The sequence below is a fragment of the Arvicola amphibius genome, chromosome 10 (assembly GCF_903992535.2).
Source record: "Arvicola amphibius chromosome 10, mArvAmp1.2, whole genome shotgun sequence".
NCBI lineage: Eukaryota > Metazoa > Chordata > Mammalia > Rodentia > Cricetidae > Arvicola > Arvicola amphibius.
Window position 1 is genome coordinate 102098291 of NC_052056.1, and position 25676 is coordinate 102123966.

At 42.7% G+C, this 25676-nt stretch overlaps 1 protein-coding gene across 3 annotated transcripts in view; it reads left to right on the forward strand.

Annotated features, from left to right (window-relative positions):
* Window positions 1-25676, forward strand: part of Cyth3 (cytohesin 3) — a 152140-nt gene that overhangs the window by 92447 nt on the left and 34017 nt on the right. Inside the window, exon 1 of one of the 3 annotated variants that reach the window (XM_038344741.1) lies at window positions 14085-14254. The exons of the other annotated variants lie outside the window; for them this stretch is intronic. Coding sequence (XP_038200669.1) covers window position 14254 — 1 coding nt within the window. The 5' untranslated portion in view covers window positions 14085-14253. Of the gene's footprint in view, window positions 1-14084; window positions 14255-25676 lie in introns of those variants that run through there. 3 annotated transcript variants of the gene reach the window in all.

Here is a 25676-nt window from a genome sequence, read left to right on the forward strand (position 1 = left end):
ATGGTGTTGGTTGTTGCTGGTACTTGAAAAGGTTTTTAAGTTACTTGTTTTTTTGTTTTTGTTTTTTGTTGTTGGATTCTTCTTTTTATCCAAACCTTGAGCATAAGTTTATGGTTGGTCAGCCTCACAACAGGAAGGCTCATGGCACAGATCTTTCTTTTCCTTCTGTGATGGCAGCTGTCCCATCATGACAGACCTTGTAATCCATCTGTCACTGTGCCGTTGATAGTTTTCACTGGAGCAGAGGAATTGCAGCTGGGGAGAGGAATAGTTGGAGGATGAGCTGCGGGACACCAAGTGGAGATCCTTTGGAGCTCTTGTTGGCAGATCTACAAAGCTAACAGTAGGCTCAGAGTTGGTCAGTGTGTATATACAAAGTTCATGTGCGTATGTATGTTGTGGGGGGTTCTCATTCATGTTGGGGGATATGGAGACCAGAGGGAAACCTTGGGTGTTATCCTTATTGTCTTACTTTTTTTTATTTGATTATTTTTGTAAGTAATAGTCTTTTATCAAGACTTGGACTGCCTATTAGGTTAGCTGTGGTTATCAGCAAGCCCAGGATTGGCCTATCTCTACTTCCCTAGAGCTGGATTTACAAGCACATGCCACCAACCCCCCCGCCTTTATTTGTTTATTTATTACATTACATGGATGCTGGGTTTCAAACTTGTGTCCTCATGCTTGTAATGCAAGCACTTTGCTGATTGAGCCAACTGCACAGTCCTAGTAGTTACTTCTTGTAGGTATATCCAAGGTTAGAGGTCTATTTGTCTCCTGGTTTGTTTCCATAATAACCAGATTGTGAATTTTCCTGGAATGGCATTAAGGGTAGTGTTCATCAAAAATCCATGCATTTCTCCAGGGTGATGAACTGGTGCCTGGGAGATGCTTGGGAAGTGTCTTAGTGAGATGAGTGCCCCAGGCCAGCATTAAGCCCTTCCCCATTTTGATTAGTTTTTTTTAATTCTCAGTGGGCCCCACTTTTGGAAGCTAACTTCCTGACCATGTTAATGTGACAGACTTACGTTTATGAATTGATTAGTTAGCATTGAGTGAATACTGGTGTGTCCCACCCTTTTTGGTCCAGCAGTTGCCACTTAAAAACATGCATGAGTTTATGTGCACCATTTAGGTGTAGGAACCTTCAGAGGTCAGAAGATTCCCAGGAACTGAAGTTACAGATGGTTGTGAGCTGGCAGTGTACCTGCAGATCTTTTTTTTTTTTAAAATTTAAATTGATACTCTTTCAATCATGCTGATTCCCTAAGGCACAGAATTTTCTCTAAGTCTGATTGCACATTGGAATCCTCTTTTTTATTTTTATTTTTTATTTTTATTAAGACAGGGTCTTACTAGGCTGGCCTTGAACTCCTTATCCCCCTGCTTCCAGCTTCTGAGTGCTGCGATTGCAGGCATTCACTCTCACACTTGCCTTTTTCTTTCTAGTTCTGTCTCTGGCATTTGCTTTGTTGTCTGGCTTCTGACTTCCTTCACTTCAAACTTGCCCTTCCTCCTTTTAGAACAGTGATAGGTACTTAAGCTTTAGGAGATCCATGGCTTGTGAATTTATAGATGTTATAGAGCAGTGGTTCTCAACCTTCCTAATGCTGTGACCCTTTAATATAGTTCTTCATGTTGTGGTGACCCTCAACCATAACATTATTTTTTTTGCTACTTTATAACTGTAATTTTGCTATAATTATGAATCATAATGTAAATACCTGTATTTTCCAATGGTCTTAGGTGACCACTGTGAAAGGGTCATTTTGTTCCCAAAGGAGTCGTGACTCACGGGTTGAGCCATTACAGTGTTTAATGTGGTTATAAGTAATAGCAATAAAAATGGAAGAGGTATCTATTTCTGTTTGAACTGTGAGCTCACTTGTAATCCTCACTATGGTTTTAAGATAGTTGCTACTGTTGTGTGGTTTTTCTTGTGGAGATGTTTATCTTCCAGATATGACTCCACTCTAGTGAAGTGAGATTATTGGGTTTCTAGAGGTGTCTGAATGATGCGTAGGCAGCCACATCACCTGAAAGTCCACCCTAGCATGAGTGAGCTTTGAGGCCACTTGGGAGGCCACAGAATTCTCTCGACTAGCTCTTCATTCGGTACAGCTTCTGTAATCTTGGGGAGGGATCTTGTGAGTTTTGTAGGATTCAGGAGCTTCCTGAGAGTTGTGAGTTTTTGTTTACTTCCTAAACTTGTAAATTTCCTAAGTCTTAATGAGTTCCCCTCCAGTAGGGAATACTTTGATTAGGAGGAATAGCTATGCGACTATAAACCCCAGTCACTAGACCAGAAACATGGGCCTTAACTGGATTTAATGACCTGTGTGAATAACCTTCTTTGACACTCCTGAGGTGGAGTTGAACTGTGGGTCCATGGCCACTGGTTCCCAGTCTTACTTTGACAAGCAAGCCTGCTCTTCGAGCTAAAGCGCAGCTGGTAGTAGTGAGAAACCACATCTTTAGAAGGCTAACGAGGCACCATATTTCTAAAACTAGAAGCAGACTTGACTACCTTTGGGCACTTAAAAACAGCAGGACAGCTTTCCTTTCTCTAGCTGCAGCTGAATAGCCAATGGGAGAAACAAGTCAGTAGGGCTTGGGGCTTCCCAGCCAACTTGAATGTAACTGTTTCCTCCTTGGGTTTCCCTCTGCACTTCATTTGGCTAGCTCAAGTTTTACCTTCTGTTCTGCTGTTTCAGACTGTCACCGGGCAGCTGTTACACATCTGTTACTCTGTTCAGAAAGCTTTCAATTGTTTGTGCCTCTACAGTGGCTCAGTGTATCCTGTTTGTGTGCACTCGTGCTTTCAGAAGGCTTGTGTCATCTTTGTCACTGCACCTCTAACTTGTGAGCCACTGATAAAAATGTCTAACAAATTAGACACTCTGTCCTGATAGATAAATGGAGGAAAGGGAAAATAAGACCAGTGGGATGGAAGTCCTCTGTAAAAAGGGGCACTTTATACATTCTTAAAAACGAGGCAGAGTGCCTGAGTTGAGGGAATCCTTTTGTGGAGGGAACTGTGGGAGGCGTGGGTAGAAAGTGTGGGAGGGCACTCAGCTCAGGAAGGCAGCCTGATTTCCAGAAGCTAAATGTTAAAGTTGAGCATTTGTTTGGCTGTAGAGAAGTTCCTTTGCTTCTACTTTTCAGTTTAAAATGGTTCCTTTTTTTTTTAAACAGGGTCATGGGGGGGGGGGGGTCTTTGCTCCCAGCCTAGCTCTATCTCATTGTGGCCTGACCCCTGAATCCTAAACTCCCACACAAATTGAGGACTTGATCCTTAGCTCACAAAGACTTTTCTTTTCTAGCCCCTCTCCTCCCCCAAACCTCCACATTTGGAGCTGAGTATTTAGAACAGAGGCCTGGCCAGAGGGCATTCTGAGTGTGTTCTTCTGTCCCATGGACATGGAAAAGCGTGTTCTTTGGATCCAGGAAACAGTCTTGTCTCTCATGATGTACACATCTGATGTACTCTTTTTAAAGTGCCTCTGACACTGGACATGTTAGCAATGGTTCGAGATAGTTTGAGAGACACTGGACATGTTAGCAATGGTTCGAGATAGTTTGAGAGATACTGGACATGTTAGCAATGGTTCGAGATAGTTTGAGAGTAAAGAATCAAGATGATAACTTCTGGGCCGGGGTGTAGTTCATTACTAGAATGCTTGCCTGTGTGTACATGTATCTGGCTCAATCCCACCACCGAAAAAAGCTTCTTAGACCATTTTTATATGATCCCTGAGTTAGCAGTAAAAAGTAAGCATTTTAAAATGTGAAAGAGCTCATGTTTTCACAGTCATTGCTAAGTGCGTGCCCGTGTATGTCTGTGTGTGAGGGTGGGGGGGGGGGGAGAGATATCACTATGTAATGCTGTCTGGCCTGGAACTCCCTATATAGACCAAGTTGTATTCAAAACTCAAATTTCCCTTTGTCTGTCTTTGCCTCCCAGGTGTTGGGGTTAAAGGCGTATGCCACCACACCGAGCATTTCTAATTAAAAAAGTTATTTTGTGTAGGGTTGTGTGTGTACATGTTTGTGGGAGGGTTTCCACATTCTACAATGCATGTGTGGGGGTCAGAGGACAGCTTTGGGTTATTGAGGCAGGGTTCTGTTGTTGTTGTGCTTCCTGCTTGGGGCCAGTTGGCCCCTGATCTACAGGGCATTTCTGGCCTCTGCCTCCCAGCTCAGTGTAGGGCTGTTGGGATTACAGATATGCATCTCTGTAGGGTTTTATATGGGTTCTGGGGAATCTAAACTCAGGTTGTTAGGGTTGTGTGACAAGCCCTTTTAACCTGCTAAGCCACCTCTCAGGCCCTAATTATTGAAGTCTTAATTGGTGGGAATGTTTCTCCTTGGGTTGCTAAACTGATGCCTTAACCAAAGGCTTGTTATCTTTGGAAAACTTGTTGCAAATCTTCTGCATGGACCTGCAGGATATAGAGCCTCCTCCTTTTGGTTCTGATTTGTGTGGAAATGAAACATTCCCATGCTTCAAACTCTAAAATACAAACTTCATCAGTCTCCTGTGTGTGTTTCCTGGAATCTTTCCTTCCTTCCTTCCTTCCTTCCTTCCTTCCTTCCTTCCTTCCTTCCTTCTTCCCTCCCTCCCTCCCTCCCTCCCTCCCTCCCTCCCTCCCTCCCTCCCTCCCTCCCTCCCTCCCTTTCTTTCTTCTTCTTCTTCTTCCTTTTTTTAAAATAGCATTTCTGAGCTGTGAATCATTTTTCTGTAAAAAGCCTCTTCTGCCACTTTGAGTTTAGAGAAGAGGGAGAGCCCACCCATACTCCAGGCTTGCCCTCTCCAGGAGGTTCCTGCAATTCAGACTGTCAGCCTTTCTGGCTCAGTTTCTTCTCGATAGGACCCTTGGTGTTCTGACCACCTTTGGGATGTTGTGTTAGTAGCTTTCCTTTGAGCCCTGGTGGAGAGCGAGGGTTGGAATTGAAGTGTTGAGAGGTGACCGCAGGCTCCTTGAAGGCTTTGTCCTGAAGTGGCTGGAGAATCCTCACGGCATTTTCAGCTAGACTGCTCATTTCACCTTCTTTCCAGAGTTGTGAGATGAAAACCAGATGGGCTACACCCCTCTTTGCCTACTGTGTCCTAAAATAGCACTCTCCTACCCCCACCCCACATTACATTCCTCAAGTGTTCTACCTTCTAGATGTTTGTGAGTGGGAAATGGGATGCCAGATGTTCTGCAGCTGTATCCAGTCTGCCTCAGAGGGAGTTGTGATGCAGGCTTTCCCAGCAAGAAGGCAGGAAGCATCTCCAAGGCTCCCAATTGGCAGCTCACAACTGTCTGTAACTCCAAGATCTGGCAGCAACTGTCTGTAACTCCAAGATCTGGCAGCCTCACGTAGACATACATGCCAGCAAAACACAATGCACACAAAATAAAAATAAGTTTAAAAAAGAAAAGGAAGAATCAGAGACTGACTTGTTGCACATTCATGAATCTCATAAAAAACATTAAATTAGAAGCCTTTCTATATCCACAGAGGACCTGGTGCAGACCTATGTAGTCCCCGTGCATGCTGCTTCAGTCTCTGTGAGTTCATGTGAGCTTTGCTAATGTTGATTTAGAGGGCTTTGTTTTCTTTGTGCCTTCCATCCTCTCTGACTCTGACTCTTTTTCTGCCTCCTCTTCTGCAGGGTTCCTTGAGCCCTGAGGGCAGGGATAGAAACGTCCCATTTAGGGATGAGTGTTCCAAGGCTTCTCTCACTTTGTACATATAATGTCTGGCTGTGGGTCTGTGTTCCCATCTCCTACAGGAGGAACCTTCTTTATGATGGCTAAGCAAGGCACTGATAAATCAGTACAGCAGAATGTTCAGGAGATTTTTCTGATTTGACTGATTTTTCTGTTGGTTCTACCCTAGGTCCCTGGGCTAGCTAGTTTCTGGTTTTTGTTTACTCAAGCAGTGTCTGGTATGGGTTCCATCTCATGGAGTGGGCCTTAAGTCAAACCAGATAATGGTTGGTTACTCCTGCAAGTTTTGTGCTACAAACTTTATTGCCTTGGCATAGCTTATAGGCCATACACCATTTAGATAAAGGGTTTGTGGCTGGCTTAGTGTTTATGTTCTTGCTTCGATAGTGTGCAGAGTACCTTACTTTAGACAACTGGAACCTAGGGTGAAGACTCTGTGGGGCACCAGCTCAACTGCTCCATGTTCAATGAGTTGTGTAGGTGTTGTCTTCAGCAATGGGGCCATGCCGTCAGGTTATGGAAAACAAGCTGTAGTCTTGGCACCGCCTGGGTTGTTTGGGGATTCCCATGGGACCCCTATATTTTACTTGTACTGTGTCTGTACCATATATGAGTCTGGTGCTCAAGGAGGCTAGAAGAAGGCCCTTGATCCCTAGAACTGGAGGTATAGATGCTTGTAAGTAACCGTGTGGATTCTGGGAACTAAACCTAGGTCTTTCGCAAGAACAACAAAGACTCTCAGTTGCTGAGCCAGCCCTCTGGTCCCTTACCTATGATTTTTAAAGGAATGCTAAGATTCTTTTGTTTTGTTTTTTTGAGATAGTTTCTTTGTATAGCCTTGGCTGTCCTAGAACTAGCTTTGTAGACCAGACTGCTTGAACTCACAGAGATCTGCCTGTCTCTGCCTCTTAAGTGCTAGGATTAAAGGTGTGCGCCACCACTGCCTGTCTAATGCTAGGATTTAATATATATTAAATATTTAATCTAATATATATATTTGGTTTTCAAGGCAAGGTTTCTCTGTAGCTTTGGAGCCTGTCCTGGAACTAGCTCTTGTAGACCAGGTTGGCCTCAAACTCACAGAGATGCACCTGCCTCTGCCTCCCCAGTGCTGGGATTAAAGGCGTGTGCCTCCACTGCCCAGCTTAAAAAAAATATTTTCCTCAAAATTCTTTTAGCTTTTGCCACTATGACTCAGAAGTTATGAGTCAAGAGTGATGTAATTTCAGCATTTAGGAGGCTGAGGCAGGAGGATTGTGAGTTCAAAGCCAGCCACAAAATGAGTGCAAAGTCAGCCTGGGCAGCTTAGTGAGACCCTATTCCAAAATAAAGTAAAAAGAGCTGGAACTATGGGTGAGTGATACAGTGCTTGCATTCCTGTTCTAGGACTTGAGCCTGCTCTGTACTATTTTCTTTTCTCCTTTTGTCTTTTTTCCCCATGCATTACTTAAATACTTTTGCAAATTTGAGTTTTATGAATATGCATTGTTTTTGGGTGTCTTTCTTTCTTCCCTTAACCTGCCTCTATTTCAGCAACAGGATTTCATATAGTCCAGGATGACTTGAGACTTAGGATCATTCATGCCTCTGCCTCCTAGACTTGGATTACAGGCATGTGCTACCATGTCCAACTTGTATAACCTTTTTATTAGCTGCTACAGGGTGTGTGCATACATGTATGTATATGTATATATATATATATGTTACATACAATGCATAATTATATGTTTATAAGATACCGTATTAAGTGTTGCTGTTTTACCAGTTCTAATGAGGTCTAGAAACTTCTCACTGTACCTTAACCATCCCTGATTTATAACATGTCTGTTAAAGTGACAGCTGGCAGTGCTAGAGTTTTCCCCTCAGCGCTGTCCTTGCCAAAAGCTCAGGTAGAATTGTAGTTACACATTCCATCTGTTCTTTCTAATACTCAGATTCCTTCCTGCATCGTGTCCTTTCTACCGACCTTCCCAGGGAGTTCTGCCCCTGACAAATGCTTCTTACTTTTCCTTTGTTTTAGAATGTTTCAGTTTCGCCCTGGTTCCCAAAGATTAATTTTGTCAGATCTGCAGTTGAAAGTTGACAGCTCTTTTCTTTCTTGAACAATTTTGTGCTACTTCCTTGGACCAGGAAGGCTTCTATGAGGACACACTGTTGAGTGATGTCTGTCTCCTCTAGGTAAGGCATTCTCTTTGGCTGGAAATGTTAATTTTCCTCCTCTTTTAGAGGGGTATTTACGATGTGTCTTGGCATAGATCTCTGGGTTTATCCTGTTTGGAGTTTGTTCAGCTTTTTGCATTTACAGGTTTGTGGAGGAGTTTGTGCCAAATTTGGGGAGTTTTTAGTCATGAAAGAATGTTTTCCCAGCTTGCAGTCTTTGTCTGCATCTGTGTTGGAGGAGATTTCTCCATAGCTCTGTGGACTGTCAGTGTCCGTTTAGCTGTGGAACATCTTCTTTTGGCTCCTTGAAGCTGAAGGGACCATCAGGAACCTAACCTTCAGATCCTGCTCGCTGGGCCTTGCTTTATTGACTTGTGCTCCCATTGGAAATTGGCATCCTTTGTCTGGCAGCGCCCCTCAGCATGTATGGAGAGAAAGGCACAGCTCACAGTTACTGGCTGAAGATGGCTCAGTGGGGAAAGTGCTTGCTGCTCCATTCTCAGCAGCCATGTAAAAATATGTGTGAGGTACTATGTATTTATGTATGTGATGATGAGATTTGAGTTGGAGGCAGACCAATCCCTGGGGGCTTACTGGTCAGCAAGTCTAGCCTAACAGTTGAGACCCAGGTTCCACGGAATGACTCAGTGTCAAAAAGTTAGGTGGGAAATGATGGAAGAAGATAGCTGATGGTTGACCTTTGGCCATGCTATTCACCCCACCCCAAAACACACACACACACACACACACACACACACACACACACGAGACCTCCCTTCTAGGTCTGTTTTCTTCACTTGTAAATATTTTGTGTTGGGTGTATTTGGTTGAAATTTTCTCTTTCTTACAAAAAAAACCTTATTCTATCTAAATCTGATTGAAATTAGGGCACTATTGTCTCTGCCTGACTGTGTGACTGCTGTGGGAAAGAAGCTCAGTCTTCCTTATGGGATGCTCTCACTGGCAGCAACCCACATCTTAAGTCTGCTTGCATCACAGGTGGAGATTTTAAATTGCCGTGGGAAGTCCTGGCAATTCTGTGTCCTTTAGGATAGAAGAGAAGAACAAAACAGATCTTAGCGATCCTTGATTCTTCTTTCTCTTCCTCCTCTTCTTTTTTTTTTCTTTCCATTTTTCCTTTTTTTGAGACAGTCTTTGTGTAGCCCTGGCTAGCCTTGAACTCAGTAGGTACACTAGAATAGCTGCAAACTTACAGAGCTCTATCCTGTCCTGCCTTCATTGTGCTGGGATTAAAGGTGTGTGTCATCATACCTGGCCAACCATGCATGATTCCTGAGCTAGCGAGTTATCGATGCTTGATGCTTTTTTACTTCTTAATTTTTCATACATTTTGGTGGGGGTAAACTCAGTTTATTTCAGAGTCATTTGGTAACCCTTAGCATGCCAGGGAGGTGTGGTCCTAGTGGGTCCTTAAGGGCTAAAAATGAATACTTTTCTTTGGAAACAATACTAGTGTGGATATCTTGAAGAGTTAAAGATAGGCTATTAAGGAATTCTTGGTGATATGTGAGGATAAATAAAACTAATCTTTTTGTAAAGGATTCCTTATATAGAATGTTAAGGGAGAATGTCATTAAAATGATTTAAAAACTTAATGGTTTCTTTATAGCCAAGAAGTCTTTGAAAAACACTTAATTGTGTGTATGTGCACATGCATGTGGTGTGTGTGTGGGGGGAGTGTGGGGTTTGCTTGTCTGTCTGTCTTTCTCGGTACCTGAGGAAGCCAGAGGGGGAATATCAGATCCCTTGGAGCTAGTTACAGGTGGTTGTGAGCTGGTCAGTGTGGATCCTGGGAACAGAATTTGGGTCCTCTGTAGAGCAGTAAACACTCTTAATTGTTAAACCCTGGATCTCTCCGGCCCTGAAAAGTTACCTAAATGTTTTTCAGTGTTTTATTATGAGAAACTTTAAATATACTCAAAAGTTGAAAAAAAATTTATAAACTAGGACTTGGAATATGGCCTAGCTGGTAGAGTAGCTTGCCTAGTATGTATGAACTTCTGGGTTCAGTTCACAGCACTGCATAAATCAGACATGGTGGTGCGTGCCTGCAATCCCCATACTCAGAAGATGGAAATAGGAAGATCAGAAGTTTAAGGTCATCATCTTTGGATATATACTGAGTTCAAGGTCAGTCTGGGCTGCCTGAGACCCTGTTACAAACAAATCCAACTACTGTCTAGAATCTATAATTAGCCTTTTGCCAAGTGTGCTTTATCATGTATCTATTTATCCATCTCTTTTCTGCTTTTAGTCTGTCTTGGGGGCCATTTCACGGTTGCAGTTATCAACATACTTTATCATTTGGCTTGTTTATCTTATGCAGTCCATGGTGGGCCCATCAAAGCCATGTGCTCCAAGAAGTTTCAGTGACAAAGGTGCAGGGAGTATTTCACTCTCTGTTCTTCCCTGCTGCATCCACAAGTCTTGCTACAAGACCATCAAGAAGAATGCCCTTGCCCAGATGAATACTTAGTTGTGGATCTTAGAACGGTGTGGAGTGGAGTTCTGTTAAGTGACTTGGGAGAACATCCCTGGAATGATAGACTTTGCTTTGCCAGCTCCTTGGGAACAGTGCTCATTCTGTTTTGGTGTATCCTCTTGCATTAGATGAAGAATCTAGAACAGGTGGGATTTTGTTCTTAGGGACTAGGAGAACACACAAAGGCAATGAAGGAGTCACATTGAGGAGCTGATCTGTCTAGACCATTGGTTCTCAAGGACCCTGGGAGTTGAGGGCCAAAAGAATTAAAATTTACTTTCACTGGTTATTTAAAGACTAGGAGGAAAAGGAAGAGGGATGCTTAGCCAAGATTGAGGTTGTATTTCACAAATCAGGATCATGTTGCTGCATTGTGTTGTAAATCTTAAAATGCTGGACTCTGGTGTTATTAAAGGCATCCTGACTTTAAAATTATTTGACAAAAAATAGTTAAAATATTTCTGACATATCACTGTAGGTATTTTTCTCCTCCACAAATTTTGTTTGGTAGATTATCTGTTACAGCAGTCAGTGCTGGGACTGATTTCAGAAATTCACTAAAACAGTGAAATAATATTGAAATAACTCTTTTTAAATTATGTTTTAGTTATGTGTATATGTGTGTGGGTATGTTCATAGGCATGCAGGTACCCAAAGAGGCCAGAAAGGAGCATCAGATCCTGGAGCTGGAGTTACAGGCAGTTGTGAGTGTACCAACATGGATGCTGGGAATGAACTTAGATCCTCTGCAAGAGCAACATGTGCTCTTAACCCCTGTGCCACCTCTCCAGCCCCATGAAACAGCTCTTTATATTGCAAGACATTGACAAACAAATGCCTCCAATCCCTGGAGCAAGTTTCTGGAAAGAAAAAACCTGTGTATTATATATTCTGAAAATTGTCTGTCTTTCTGTCTCTTTCAGTAGTTTAAATATTTGGCAAGAGTGTACTGCCTACATACAATTCAGCAAATGATTTCTGAGCACTAACTGTTTGCTATTATTATAAACCTTACTAAACAATAATTTAGCACGATGCCACTAATGATACTAATACATTGTATTCTGTTACGGCAAAGAAGTTTTCCCTATTGTTGCTATTAAATATGACAGAATGGAGAAATAGGGGCTTGTGATTTGAATAAAAATGGCCCACATAGGCCCATGGGCACTATTAGGAGGTGTGACCTTCTTGTCTGCCTGCAGGCCACCTTGCTTGCCATCATGACAATAATGGATTCTGAAACTGTAAGCCTGCCCCAGTTAAATGCTTTTCTTTATAAGAATTGCCATGGTTATGGTTTCCCTTCATAGCAATAGAAACCCTAAGACAGGGTTCTTGTGCATTGTTAGTGGGAATGTAAAAAGGCAATAAGTTATGGAAAGTAGTACAGAAATCCTTTAAAAACTAAAAGTAGAATACCACGTGACCATTGATCATTGATAAGAAGTGGAAACGGGCTGGAGAGATGGCTTAGTCATTAAGAGCACTGTTCTTTTGCAGAGGACCCAGGTTTGATTTCCAACACCTGCTAGGTAGTTCACAGCCATTTGTAACTTCAGGCCAAGGGAATCCAGAACCCTCTGATCTCCGCAGGCACCACACATACACATGTGGTGTACATACTTGCCAGCAAAACACACATAAAATAAAATAAATGAATCTAATAAAGTTTCATTTTGACAAAGGAGTAAACAAAGTGTGGTAGGTTCATAAATGGAATATTACTCAGCCTTTAGAAGGAATAACTTGCTTTTTCCAGACTTGGTACATGTTATAATCCCAGTACTATGGATAAGCCAAGGCAGGAGGATCACCTTGAATTCTGACTAGGCTGGGCTTACAAAATGAAACCATTTTTTTTTTGTTTTTAAAAAAAAGGAGGGAAATTTTGTCACATGCTAGAACCCAGATAAACCTTGAGAGCACCGTTGTACTGAGTTAGCGATCCCTCTTGGAAAAGCCCCATGTGTGAAGGTCTACAAGTAGTCAAGTTTTTAATGACAGAAGGCCAATGGTGGTTCTCAAGGGTGAAGATCAATGGAGGTTAGGCTAGCATTTCACGGGGATGGAGCTGTATATTATTTGCAACATGAACTAGTTCTGAGGATGAGTAGATATGACGATTACACACAGTGAGTGTAGCCAACACTACTGAGCTGTACTCTTTGTTCATCCATTTATTGTGTGTACATGTATGTGCTATGCACTCACACATGTCACAGTATGTGTGGAGGTCAGAAGACAGTTTTCTGAATCAGTTCTTTGCTTCAGCTGTGTGGATTCCGGAGTTGGAACTAGCTTGGTGGCAAGTATCTTTTCTGTGTGCCCTTATTTGCTGAGCCATCTTGCCAGCTCCCTGAACTGTACTCTTAAAAATGGTTATGAAAGGGACTGGAGAGATGGCTTGGCATTTGAGAGCACTGACTTGTTCTTACAGAGGACCTAGGTTCAGTTCTTAACACCCACATGGCTACTCGCCTTGGTCTGTGACTCTAGCTCCAGGGAATCTGACTCCTTCACACAGAAATGCATGCAGGCAAAATATCAGTGCATATAAACTAAAAATAAATAAATCATTAAAATGGTTATGAAGTAGCTAGGAATGTAACTCATTTGGGAAAATGCTTCTTTTGTCTGAATCAGGTCCTGGGTTCAGTCCCCAAGTACACACATGTGCAACCGTACACTCTCATCCCCAACAAATGGTTATAATAGTTTATTTTGGTGTCTCAAAAGGCAAGGTCTTACTATATAGCCCTGCGGGACTCTTCTTGCCTCTTCCTTCCAAGTGCTGGAATTATAGGCATGTATTACAACAGCTGGCTATGATGAGAAATTGTTTTGTGTAATAACTTAAAATTTTTCATTTTTTTAAATGAGAAAAAGGAAACACAAGCCCTAGCCCCAAAGCTTAGCCAAGGGGCAAGTTGGGTGTGAGACCCAGGGTGTGACCCAGAGGCACTGTATCTTCTGTCAGGTTCTAGCTGCCAGGTCACTTGCTAACAGTATGTGTTCCAAAATGTTGTCTCCTAGGACGTAGTTGGGAATTCTTTAAATAGTCTGGAGCAGGCCAGGCTGGAGCTCAAGTCTGAAGGGGAGGGAGGATGAGGGGAGCTGATGCTCAGGGACTTGCCAACAAGGAGGGGACAGTATTAATAAGAAAAAAAATAAGAGGTGTGTGTGTGTGTGAGAGAGAGAGAGAGAGAGAGGGAGAGGGAGAGAGAGAGAGAGGGAGGAGAGAGAGAGAGAGAGAGAGAGAGAGAGAGAGAGAGAGAGAGAGAGAGAGAGAGAGATGGGGGAGGCTGAGAGAATTGATTCTTCCAATCATGTGAGTCCTGAGAATTTAACTTAGGTCATTAGGCTTGGCAAGTGCTTTTACCTGCTGAGGTATTTTGCCAGCCCCTAAATTTCTCTGCTAACATATTGCTTTAGAATGATATATTTACCATTGATGAGCAGTGTTGAAACATTAGTATTAACTATGCCCATGGCTGACACTAGGGTTCCCTCTGTAGGAAAATGTTCTAGTTTTGACAGATGAGTTTTCTTCCCATCACAGTGGCAGGGACAGCTTCACTGTCCTGAAGAATTCTCTGGACTTTGCCTATTTGTCCTTCCCTGTGCCTCCCCCAATTATTGATCCTTAACAATTGCTGTCAATTTGTCCTTTTCAAATTGTCGTATGTAGAGAGCATGTAGAACTGTAGCCTTTTCCTATTGACTTATGCAATACGATATGCACAGGTTTCCTGTGGCTTCTGTTAGGCTTTGGGTGTGAAGTATATCAAAAGGCTCATTGTTGAAGGCTTGGACTCTGGCCCATGGATCAAACACTGAGAGGTGATTGGATCCTGAGAACTCTGATACAGTGAGTGAATTAATGTTTGTGTGAACTCATAATGACATTATTGTGAGGCGGGGCCTGGTTGGAAGAATGGGGGTCACTGTGGGCGTGTCCTGGGAAGAAAGACCTTGTCTCCCAGCCCCTTGTCATTGCTCATTCTTTTTGCTTCCTGGCCTTCAACAGCCCTACTTACTGCATGTTCTTCTGCCATGGTATTCTTCCTCATCTTTGGCCAAAAGCAGTGGGTTCATCCAAGTTTGGCTTAGAACAGTGAGCCAAAATAAATCTTCTCCTTAGACTGTCTCCTAAGTATTTGTCATAGCAAAGAAAAACTCACTAGCACATTCATAGCTTATTTCTGTAATATTCCATTGAAGGAATGTATCAGTTTCTTTATCTGTTCACCAATTAGAGGACATCGTAGTGCTTCTCTAGATATGGGCAGTAATGAGACAGCTGCTGTAAATGTTCATGGGCAAGACTTCGTGTGGACATAGTGTTAAGCTCAGTCGTGTTCTGGCTTGTGTTTAGGTTTGAGAGGCTGCCACACTATCCTCTAGAGTGCAACTGCACAGTTCCAATCGCATATCTGTGAAACTCTCTTTCCTCCACAGTCTACCTTCTGGATGTAGAAAGACCCATTCTATCAGGGTTGATATAAAATGTCATTTATTTCTTCTACTGTTATCTAGAGTATAAAGTATCACTGCCCACTGTTAATTTCTCAAGCATTCTTCAAAATTTTAAATCATTTCTTGTTTTTGTTAAAAAACTGTACTTATTTTAAAATTTCAAAATCAAGAAGAGATTTAACTTAAAAATAGTATTATTGCTTATTTACAGGTGAGAAAATTGAGTCACATAAAGTTAAATAAGTAGGTCAAAGTCACAGAACTAATGTTTGATAGACGTAAGATTTGAGACATAGCATTTCTGTGAGATTCAGTCTTCCTCAGTTTGGTGTTTTGAGCCAAGGACTTGACTAAGAAGGGCTGCTTAGTCATCGGGAGTGGCACTACTTGAGAAGGAGTAAAAGATGTGGTCTTGTTGGAGTAGGTATGACCTTGTTGTAGGAAGGATATCATTGGGGGTGGGCTTTGAAGTTTCAAAAGCCCCGTCAGGCCCAGTGTCGTCCTCTTCCTCTTGCCTGTGAATCTGGATGTAGACCTCTTAAGCTCCTACTCCAGCACCTTGTCTGCCTGTGTGCCTGTGTGCCACCATGCTCTCCATCGTGATGATAATGGACTGAGCCTTTGAAACTGTAGGCAAGCCTTGGTCATGGTGTCTCTTTGTAGGAATAGAACAGTGACTAAGACAATCTCATGTATGTGGCTCAGGTTGGCCTTGAATTCAATATCCTCTGGTCGCTACCTCTCAAGTTACTGTTAGTGTGCACTACCACATCTGACTTTAAGGTGCCTGACTAGTGTCTGCTTCATACCCGAGACAACGTAAAGGAAGGAAAGATTGTCCTGGCTTCCAGTTTCAATCCATGCTGTAGACCTGTGGTAAGACAGAAACAGTGGCAGAAGGATGTCGTGGAGGAAGGCTGTTACCTCAAGGCTGCCAGAAAGTAAAGAAACTCTCAGTGACCTACTTAACTCCAGTCAGGCCCCATGCCTCAAAGGATTCACCGCTTCTCAATAAGACCATCAGAGTGTGAATGTGTGAGACGTTTAGCCCATGGGTGAGGTCAGAGCCTCAGTGCTCTCGTCCGTCTCAAAATCTCCAGCTCTGAATCGCTGCATTGGAATCAAGTCCTCAGCACAGGAGCCCATTCGCGAAACCATTCCAGATCCAAAGCATAACATTGCTTCCAAGTGTCCATGGTGTCCGTGCGTTTGAATTGCCATGTTCCCAGTACATCTTAACAATTCTAGTATTAAATCTTAGTAATTCTCAAGTTTCTGTATTTAGTAGAATCATTCCACAGACTCTTTAAAATTCAGAATCTTTAGAATCATTCCTAGAGGTTCTGATTTGAAAGGTCTGAGAACTGTATTTCAGACATGTACTTCTGTGTGTGCATGTGAATGTGTATGTGCACATGTGTAGGGGTGCATGGAGACCAGAGGTCTGTGTCAGGTGTGTTTACTTAACTTTAGGGATAGAGACTCTCCCTGCACCTGGAGTTTTCTTTGTTGTTCAGATGAAATGGCTGGCAATTGCTCAGGGATCCTCCTGTCTCTGCCTCCTGGCCTTGGAATTACAAGTGTGCACAGCTGTACCTGGCTTTTTTAAATAAAGGTGTTGGGAACCCAGACTCCAGTCATCATACCTGTGTAGTAAGCACTTACTTACTGAGCGTCTTCTGACCCCAGACAAGTGCTTCTGAGTGGTTCTGGCGGAGGGTCACAGATCACATGGGAAACTTACTGGCGAAATTTGGCCAGAGCAGAGACTCCAAGGGAACACTTTGTTGCAGATGTTAGAGAGCTGGCTGAGTTCTTGTTTCTTCTGTTTAATTTGCTGGATGGAGCTAGGGAGTAAACTGCCCTCTCCCACTGCCTTCAGTAGCACACGGCTACAGTGGTTCTTCTGTTCCTCGGTGGTGGTTGACTGCAGCACCAAACAGGAAAGCAACAATTGAGGGTTGGCATACCAGTTGTCAAGAGGATGTTTATATGGAGTCCAAAAGGCTAATTTTGGGACATTGCAATGTCAGTTTTTTTTTTTAAATATGCAACACTTTGTCTAAAAACAAGTCAATCATTTTTTAAAAAATCTAATTATTGCTCTGATTCTTACTTTTTGCTGTTTTTCATCTGTACAATGTGAAGATTTATTTATTATTATTTTTTAAATTTTTGAGATGATTTCTCTGTGTAACAGTCCTGGCTGTTGTGGAGCTCACTTTGTAGATCAGGCTGACCTCATACTCACAGAGATTCACCTGCCTCTGCCTCCCAAGTACATGGTGCCCCACCACCGCCCAGCACCAGTGTGCTAATTTTTTTATTTTATTGATATTTATTGAGCTTTACATTTTTCTCTGCTTCCCTTCCTGCCTCTCCCCTCCCCCCTTCAATCCTCCCCCAAGGTTCCCATGCTCCCAATTTACTCAGGAGATCTTGTCTTTTTCTACTTTCTACTTCCCATGTAGATTAGATCTATGTGAGTCTCTCTTAGTGTCCTCATTGTTGTCTAAGTTCTCTGGGATTGTGGTTTGTAGGCTGGCTTTCTTTGCTTTATGTTTAAAAACCACCTATGAGTGAGTACATGTGATAATTGTCTTTCTGTGTCTGGGTTACCTCACTCAAAATAATGTTTTCTAGCTTCATTCCATTTTCAAGCTGTCGTTATTTTTTTCTGCTGTGTAGTACTCCATTGTATAAATGTACCACATTTTTCTTATCCATTCTTCGATCGAAGGACATTTAGGTTGTTTCCAGGTTCTGGCTATGACAAACAAAGCTGCTATGAACATAGTTGAGCACGTCCTTGTGGCACGATTGAGCATCATTTGGATATATACCCAAAAGTGGTATTACTGGGTTTTGAGGAAGGTTGTTTCCTAATTTTCTGAGAAATCACCACACTGACATCCAAAGGGGTTGTAACAGCTTGCATTTCCACCAGCAATGCAGGAATGTTCCCTTTCCCCACAACCTCTCCAGCGTAAGTTGTCATCAGTGTTTTTGATCTTGGCCATTCTTACAAGTGTAAGATGGCATCTCAGAGTTGTTTTGATTTGCATTTCTCTGATGACTAAGGATGTTGAACATTTCCTTAAGTGTCTTTCAGCCATTTAGATTCTCTGTTGAGAGTTCTCTGTTTAGGTCTGTACTCCATTTTTTTTATTGGATCATGTGATCTTTTGGTGTCCAATTTCTTAAGTTCTTTGTATATTTTGGAGATAAGACCTCTGTCTGATGTGGGGTTAGTAAAGATCTTTTTTCTTTTTTTTTTTTTTTTTTTTGATTTTCGAGACAGGGTTTCTCTGTAGCTTTTTTAGAGCCTGTCCTGGAACTAGCTCTTGTAGACCAGGCTGGCCTCGAACTCACAGAGATCCGCCTGCCTCTGCCTCCCGAGTGCTGGGATTAAAGGCGTGCGCCACCACCGCCCGGCCCAGTAAAGATCTTTTTTGTAGGCTGTCGTTTTGTCTTGTTGACCATGTCCTTTGCTTTACAGAAGCTTTTCAGTTTCGGGAGGTCCCATTTATTAATTGTTTATCTCAGTGTCTGTGCTAATGGGGTTCTATTTAGGAAGTAGTTCCCTGTGCCAATGTGTTAAAGTGTACTTTCCACTTTCTCTTCTATGAGGTTCAGTGTGGCTGGCTTTATGTTGAAGTCTTTGATCCATTAGGATTTGAGTTTTGTGCATCGTGATAGATATGGGTCTATTTTCATTTTTCTACATGTTGATACCCAGTTATGCCAGCATCACTTGTTAAATATGCTTTTTTCCCCATTTGATATTTTTTGCTTCTTTATCAAAGAGCAGGTGTTCAAAGATGTGTGGATTGATATCCGGGTCTTCTATTTGGTTCCATTGGTTCTCCTGTTTGTTCTTATGCCAATACCAGGCTGTTTTCAGTACTGTAGCTTTGTAGTAGAGTTTGAAGTCAGGGATTGTGATGCCTCCAGAAGTTCTTTTATTGCATAGGATTGTTGTGGCTATCCTGGGTTTTTTTGCTTTTCCAATTGAAGTTGAGTACCGTTCCTTTGAGGTCTTTGAAGAATTTTGCTGGGCATTGAGTTGAATCTGTAGATTGCTTTCGGTAAGACAGTATGCTAATTTTTAAACCATTTTGTCTTCTGGGAGATAAAAGTAATAACTTTGGATAAAAAAAAGCTGTTCCATACAAAGTCGGCTTTCTTCATAGTGGCAAGTCACTGATTAACACTGGTTCTTACTTTTACTACTGGCTCTCAGATGCTGTCTTAGTGCCTTTATTTTTTAGGAAAAATTTTTCTGTCATGGATCAAAAGGAGTCAACTATTCAGGTATAGACTTTAAAATTTTTAAGAGGTGTGTGTGTGAGAGAGAGAGGAGGGAAGGAGGGAGGGAGGGAGATACGCATGTGTTCCTGTGTTCCTGTGTGCAGATGTGCAGTCAGAGTAGATTCTTTACCTTTCTGCATTGAGACAGCACCCCTCTTTGAACCAGAAACTTGGTCGGGCTAAGCTGGCTGGCCAGTGGGCTCTTGGGATCACCTGTCTCCACTCTTCTGGTGCCAGGGTTACAGGCTCGCACAGCCATCCCTGGGTTCTTACACGGGTGCTTGGGATTTCAGCCCAGGCCCTTATGTCTGCAGAGCAAGCACTCTTACACTAAATCACCCCTAGTCCCTAGATGGAGACTTTTAAGGGTAATAAAGTGTGTGCTGTAATTTGGGTTGCAAATACTTGCCAAAGTCTTCTATGGTAAAGGCACTTTTGAGAGATGGAGGACCTTGACGAGATGAGGTGCAGAGGGCGGCTATAGTCATCAGAGGTGTGCTTTTGAAGGGGATTTTTAGATTCTTGTTTTTTCCTTTCTCTTGACCATTCTGGCTATAAAGTAGTTTCTTCCTGACCATTTGTCCCTTGTCCCAAGACCAGAAACAACAGGGCCAAACAACTATGGACTAAAACCTCCAAAACTCCAAGCCAGAATAAACCTTTTGTAGCTGATTATCTTGATGTTTGTCTTGGTGATAAGAATCTGGCTAACACAGCACCCAAATGTTAAGTGTACCCTAGAGCTCAAGCTGTCTTATGTCTGTATATGCTGGGTACGTGCACTGTGAAGTGACCACCCACATTAAAATAGAGAGTACTTGGCACCACCACAGAAGCTCTGCCCTGCCCTTCTCAGGCAGCACCTTCCAACCCCCGGATTAACCACTGCTCAGATTTCCATCGCCATGGATTACTTTTGTCTGTTCTTAGCCTATTCTCAGTGTTCCCTGTAAAAATGTGGTCTTAGGGGCTGGTGAGATTGCTCAGCAGTTAAGAGCACTTGCTTCTCTTACAGAGGATTCAAGTTTAGTTCCCAGCATCCACACAGGGACTTACAACTATGTGTATCTGACAGCCGATTTGACCTTTCTAGGATCTTGCACATACATGGTACACATACACAGGCACATATATTATACACATACACACAGCCCCATGTGTGTAATTTTTTTTGTATGTCTCCCTCTCTGCCTTACCTTTCCCCCAACTCTGGGGATGTGAACTCAGGGCCTCATGCTTCCATGGCAAGTATTTAACACATTGAGCCATCTTTTATTTTTAATTGTTACATACTGTGTTTGTTGTAAATGTGCCTCTTTTACATAAAACTTAGATTTATTTTTTGTTCAGTTTTGAAACTTCAGGGTTTTAAATTTAACCTTTGATATTCATTGTCTACAGACCAATTACACATTGCTGTGTGTCACATTCCCCAAGTGTTAGAAACTGCAGTAGCGTGCTGTCTCCTGGTTTGCTGGGTTCACTCATCTTGGCTATGTTCAGCTGGCAAGTCATGTGGGAGTTGAGCACATCCCACACAATGGCACCGTGGTGTTTGGGGACTTGACTGAGGTGACTGTAACAGCTAGGGTGTCTGCAGCTCCTGGCTCTGTGGTTTCTTCCTTCAAGGATGTGGGCTTTGTCTTCTCCAGAGTACGATGAGATGTGAGGCCTGGTGCAGACCTCAGCCTGCACTGTCACATCTGTCCTCTCCTTGGTCATAGGAAGTGTCTTAAGATAGTCTGGAGGCGCTGGTGAGAAACAGGTTCTCTTTCATGACTGTAAGTTATAAGAAACTAAGTTACTGTGGACTTGTTTTTTTTCCTCTCCAACAGTAGAAAACTGTATGCTATTTTTTCCTGCTTTGATATTTTATATTTTGTGTCTCTAATGGTGTTGTGTCTCTTTTCTTGTCTTTGATTTATCTTGTGGTGCTGGGGAAGGAACTAGGGCTACCACCTTAGCCTACTTGTCTGCTTATCTTTTTTTTTTTTTTGCTCTTAACACACTTTATTTTTTTTTTATTTTATTTTTTTATTTTTTATTTTTTTCTTCCTCATTTTTTTATTAAAAATTTCCATCTCCTCCCTTCCTCCTCCCCCTTCCCTCCCCTCCCTTCCACCCATACTCCCACTCCCTCCCTCTCCTGGCCAAAGAGCCATCAGGGTTCCCTTTACTTTATTAAGTCCAAGGTCCTCCCAATTCCCCCTAAGTCCAGGAAGATGAGCAACCAAACTGACAAGGCTCATAGTGAGCCCGTCCATGCTGTAGAGTCAAAGCCCATCGCCGTTGTCCTTGGTTTCTCAGTCCTTCTCCACCGTCAGCCACATTCAGAGAGTCCGGTTTGGTCCCCTGTTCCATCAGTCCCATTCCAACTGGACTTGGTGGTCTCCTGTTAGTTCTGTCCCACCATCTCAATGGGTGAACGCACCCCTCACGGTCCTGACTTCCTTGCTCATGATCTCCCTCCTTTTGCTCCTCATCAGGACCTTGGGAGCTCAGTCCGGTGCTCCAATATGGGGCTCTGTCATTTTCTCCATCCAACGCCAGGTGAAGGTTCTATGGTGATATGCAAGATATTCATGAGTATGGCTATAGGATCTGAACATTTCTGGCTTCCTCTCCTCAGCTGCCCAAGGAACTAGCTGGGGGCATCTTCCTGGACACCTGGGAACCCCTCTAGAGTCAAGTCTCTGCCAACCCTAGAATGGTTCCCTTAATTAAGATATATAATTCCTTGTTCCCATATCCACCCTTCCTATATCCCAACCATCCTATTCCCCCAAGCTCTCCCCATCCTCCACTTCACACTTTTCTCTCCCCATCCTCCCATCCCCCCATCCCACCCCACCTCCAAGTTCCCATTTTTTTGTCCGGCAATCTTGTCTACTTCCAATATCCAGGAGGATAACTATATGTTTTTCTTTGGATTCACCTTCTTATTTAGCTTCTCTAGGATCATGAATTATAGGCTCGATGTCCTTTATTTATGGCTAGAAACCAATTATGAGTGAGTACATCCCATGTTCATCTTTTTGGGCCTGGGTTACCTCACTACTACTCGGCGGTAAAAAACAATGACATCTTGAATTTTGCATGCTTATCTTTTTTTAATGTTGATATTTCCCCTCATTCTGATCTTTATCTACCTTCCCATTGTTGGGATTTGAAACTTGATTCCTTGCCTGCTTAGCCCAGAAGTTTTGGTATAAAATCTAGTCAGGTCTACTGTTTATGGTTTATAACTGTCCATACCTTGGGTGAAGCTTGTTTTTGTTCCTGTCCACTGGCTGCTGTTGTCGGTTCCTAGTTCTTAGTCTGTGAGATGCTGTCTGTGTACCTGACTTTCCTTCAGAGTGGCTCGAGGAAGTCTGTGATTATTCTCTCTGCATCGCTCGACGCCTGTCCCAGATCTTTTCTCTCCATGGTTGTCCTTTCAACAGTGGTGCACAGGTGGCAGATTATTCAGTTTTTCTTTGTCTTCAGTTGTTTTATTAAATTCAAATAAGACTAAGCAAGCCTCCTGGAACACTAAAGAGGGACAGTGGACGCTGAGGGGACTCAAGAGGGTGTGACCAGTGTGAGGAGCTGATACTTTCCTGCAGCCACAAGGGATTCACATGTGAGCTTGAGGCCCCGAGTTCCTACCTTGCCCTGTGACTCACCCCATACTCTGGCTAGCTGCAGCTCTCCTCCTCCTTGCCTTCCTGTGGTAGTCATGTGACTGACCAAGTGACCCACTTGGACGTGAATGTTTGGACTGGTTTTATCACCTGTTGGAGGTCAAGTGGCTCTTGATGATGAGATCCAAAGCTCAGTGCTTGTTCCTGTTGGCCCCAGCTGCCCTTTTGTTCTTGCTGTCAAATCTCCTTGGTGGTTGTTCTGAACCCAGACTTAGTGATATTTGCATCATCAGTGTTTGGAATGTAGAAAAGGTATTGTTTCTGTTGAGGAGTGTTCCTGTTTAGTAAATCAGCAGAGACCAGTGTTCAGACTCATGCCTTGCCAGTATCATGTATGACTGGCATGTCCCTGAACTGACCAAAAAAATAAAGAAAATATATCAAATGGCAACTGGAAAGTTAGCCTTACCGCGTTGGTGTTTATTACTTGAAATGAAAGTAAATTTAAAAGTTGCAGTGTTTTTAGTCTGCAGCTAAGAGCCAAAAACATACAGGTTAGTAATCAAGTGATCACATTTCTGTTCATTGGATAATTTGTTGTTATCATGTTTGACTTCTTGTCCCTAAAACATGATGTTTCTGGTCACAGTTCGTAAGTCTTGGATCTTGTCTCTCCCCAGGAGAGTTGTGGAGCAGAGTGTTAATTTATGGATGGTGTGTGGCACACAGAATGTGCGTGAGCGTGAGAATGTGAGTTAGGAGGTGATCGAGGCTACAGCAGCAACCCAGAACCAAGAAAATCACAGCCTCTTGCAACCTGTAACTCATCACACAATGAGACTGTTAATATAAGTTCATTGTTATAAAGTCCTTTCTCATCTTTAAGATACTCTTTATTTGAAAATTAGAAAACAACCTTCCTCAAGACCCAGCAATACCCCTTTTGGGTAAATATCCAAAGGATGCTCAATTGTGCCACAAGGACATGTACTCAGCTATGTTCATAGTAGCATTGTTTGTCATAACCAGAACCTGGAAACAGCCTAAATGCCCCTCGACTGAAGAATAGATAAGGAAAATGTGCTGCATTTACACAATGGAGTACTACACAGCAGAAAAAAATAACATCTTGAAATTTGCAGGCAAATGGATGGAGCTAGAAAACATCATATTGAATGAGGTAACCCAGACACAGAAAGACAATTATCATATGTACTCACTCATAAGTGTTTTTTTTTTTTTTTTTTTTTTTTTTTTTTGGTTTTTCGAGACAGGGTTTCACTGTAGTTTTAGAGCCTGTCCTGGACCCAGCTCTTGTAGACCAGGCTGGCCTCGAACACACAGAGATCCGCCTGCCTCTGCCTCCCAAGTGCTGGCATTAAAGGCGTGCGCCACCACCGCCTGGCTCATAAATGGTTTTTAAACATAGAGTAAACCAGCCTACAATTCACAATCCCAGAAAACCTAGACAACAATGAGAACCCTAAGAGAGACATACATAGATCTAATGTACATGAGAAGTAGAAAAAGACAAGATCTCCTGAGTAAACTGGGAGCATGGGGACCTTGGGAGAGGGCTAAAGGGGAGGGGAGAGGAAAGAAGGGAAGCAGAGAAAAATGTGGAGCTCAGTAAAATCAATAAAAAAAATACTCTTTATTTTTAATATCATTATACACGTTAAATACCAGTATGTCTCCTAAGCTATGTACAAAAGTCCCCTATTTTTCATTGATTATGAGATATAAATATTTCTACATTTCAGTGTCTGAGAAAGGGTATAATTGATGGATTCTTGAATTTTATTAAATGTGGTAAACAAAGCAATAATTTCACTTTCTCAACACAATATTGTTAGTGCAGAATTTGTTAGTTGCAGGTGGGAGGTGGTTGTGCACGCCTTTAATGCCAGCACTCGGGAAGCAGAGGCAGGCAGATCTCTGAGTTCAGGGCCAGCCTGGTCTCCAGAGTGAGTTCTAGGACAGCCAGGGCTATTACATAGAGAAACCCTGTCTTGAAAAACCAAAGAGCGGGAGGGAGGGAGGGAGGGAGGGAGGGAGCGAAGGAGGGAGGAAGGGAGGGAGGGAGGGAGGGAAAGAGATGATCAGTTGCTTTAGGATTTGTGTGTAGGGTGGGGCTGTATTTTTGTGTGGGGGCATGTGTAGAGGACAGAGGAGGATGCTCAGTGTCCTGTTCTACCACTCTCTGTCTTACTCACTTGAGCCATGCAGGGGGCTAGTAAGCCCTGGTAACCCACAGTCCTGGGTTTTCAGTTGTGCACAGCCACAACAGCTTCTTATGTGGGTGCTGGAGACTTGCATTCAGGTCCACATGCTTGCATAGCAAGTGCTCTTACCCACTCAGCCATCTTCCCAACCATTGTACTATGTGTTTAAAGACAGTGCTGTTTATCTGTTTAGTGTATGGGCATTTTGCCTTTTGTGTGACTATCCACCATATCCATGCTTGCTGCCTGCAGAGACCAGAAGATCCCCTGGAGTGACAGGGAAACTCTGGGAATCGAACCCAGGTCCTCTGCCAGTGCTCTTAACCTCTGAACCATCTTTCCATCCCCATAATATGTCCTTTCAATTTATCATAGTCTCCCATCAAATACACACTATTTCTATTCAGGAGAATATTTTTATCCTTTTTTTTTTTTTTTTTTTTTTTTGTTTTTGAGGCAAGGTCTCACTTGGTAGCTCTAGATGGCCTTGAACTTAGGATGGTTCTGTTGACTTAGCTTTCTGAGTGCTGAGTTTGCAGGTGTGCATTACTGTGTCTAACTAGGTTAAGAATTTCTTAGCGATGCACTTTAATTCTTCCCTGTCCTGTGTTCTTTACTTTTACAGAGCTGCTGAACCAGTACCGTTTGCTTTTGC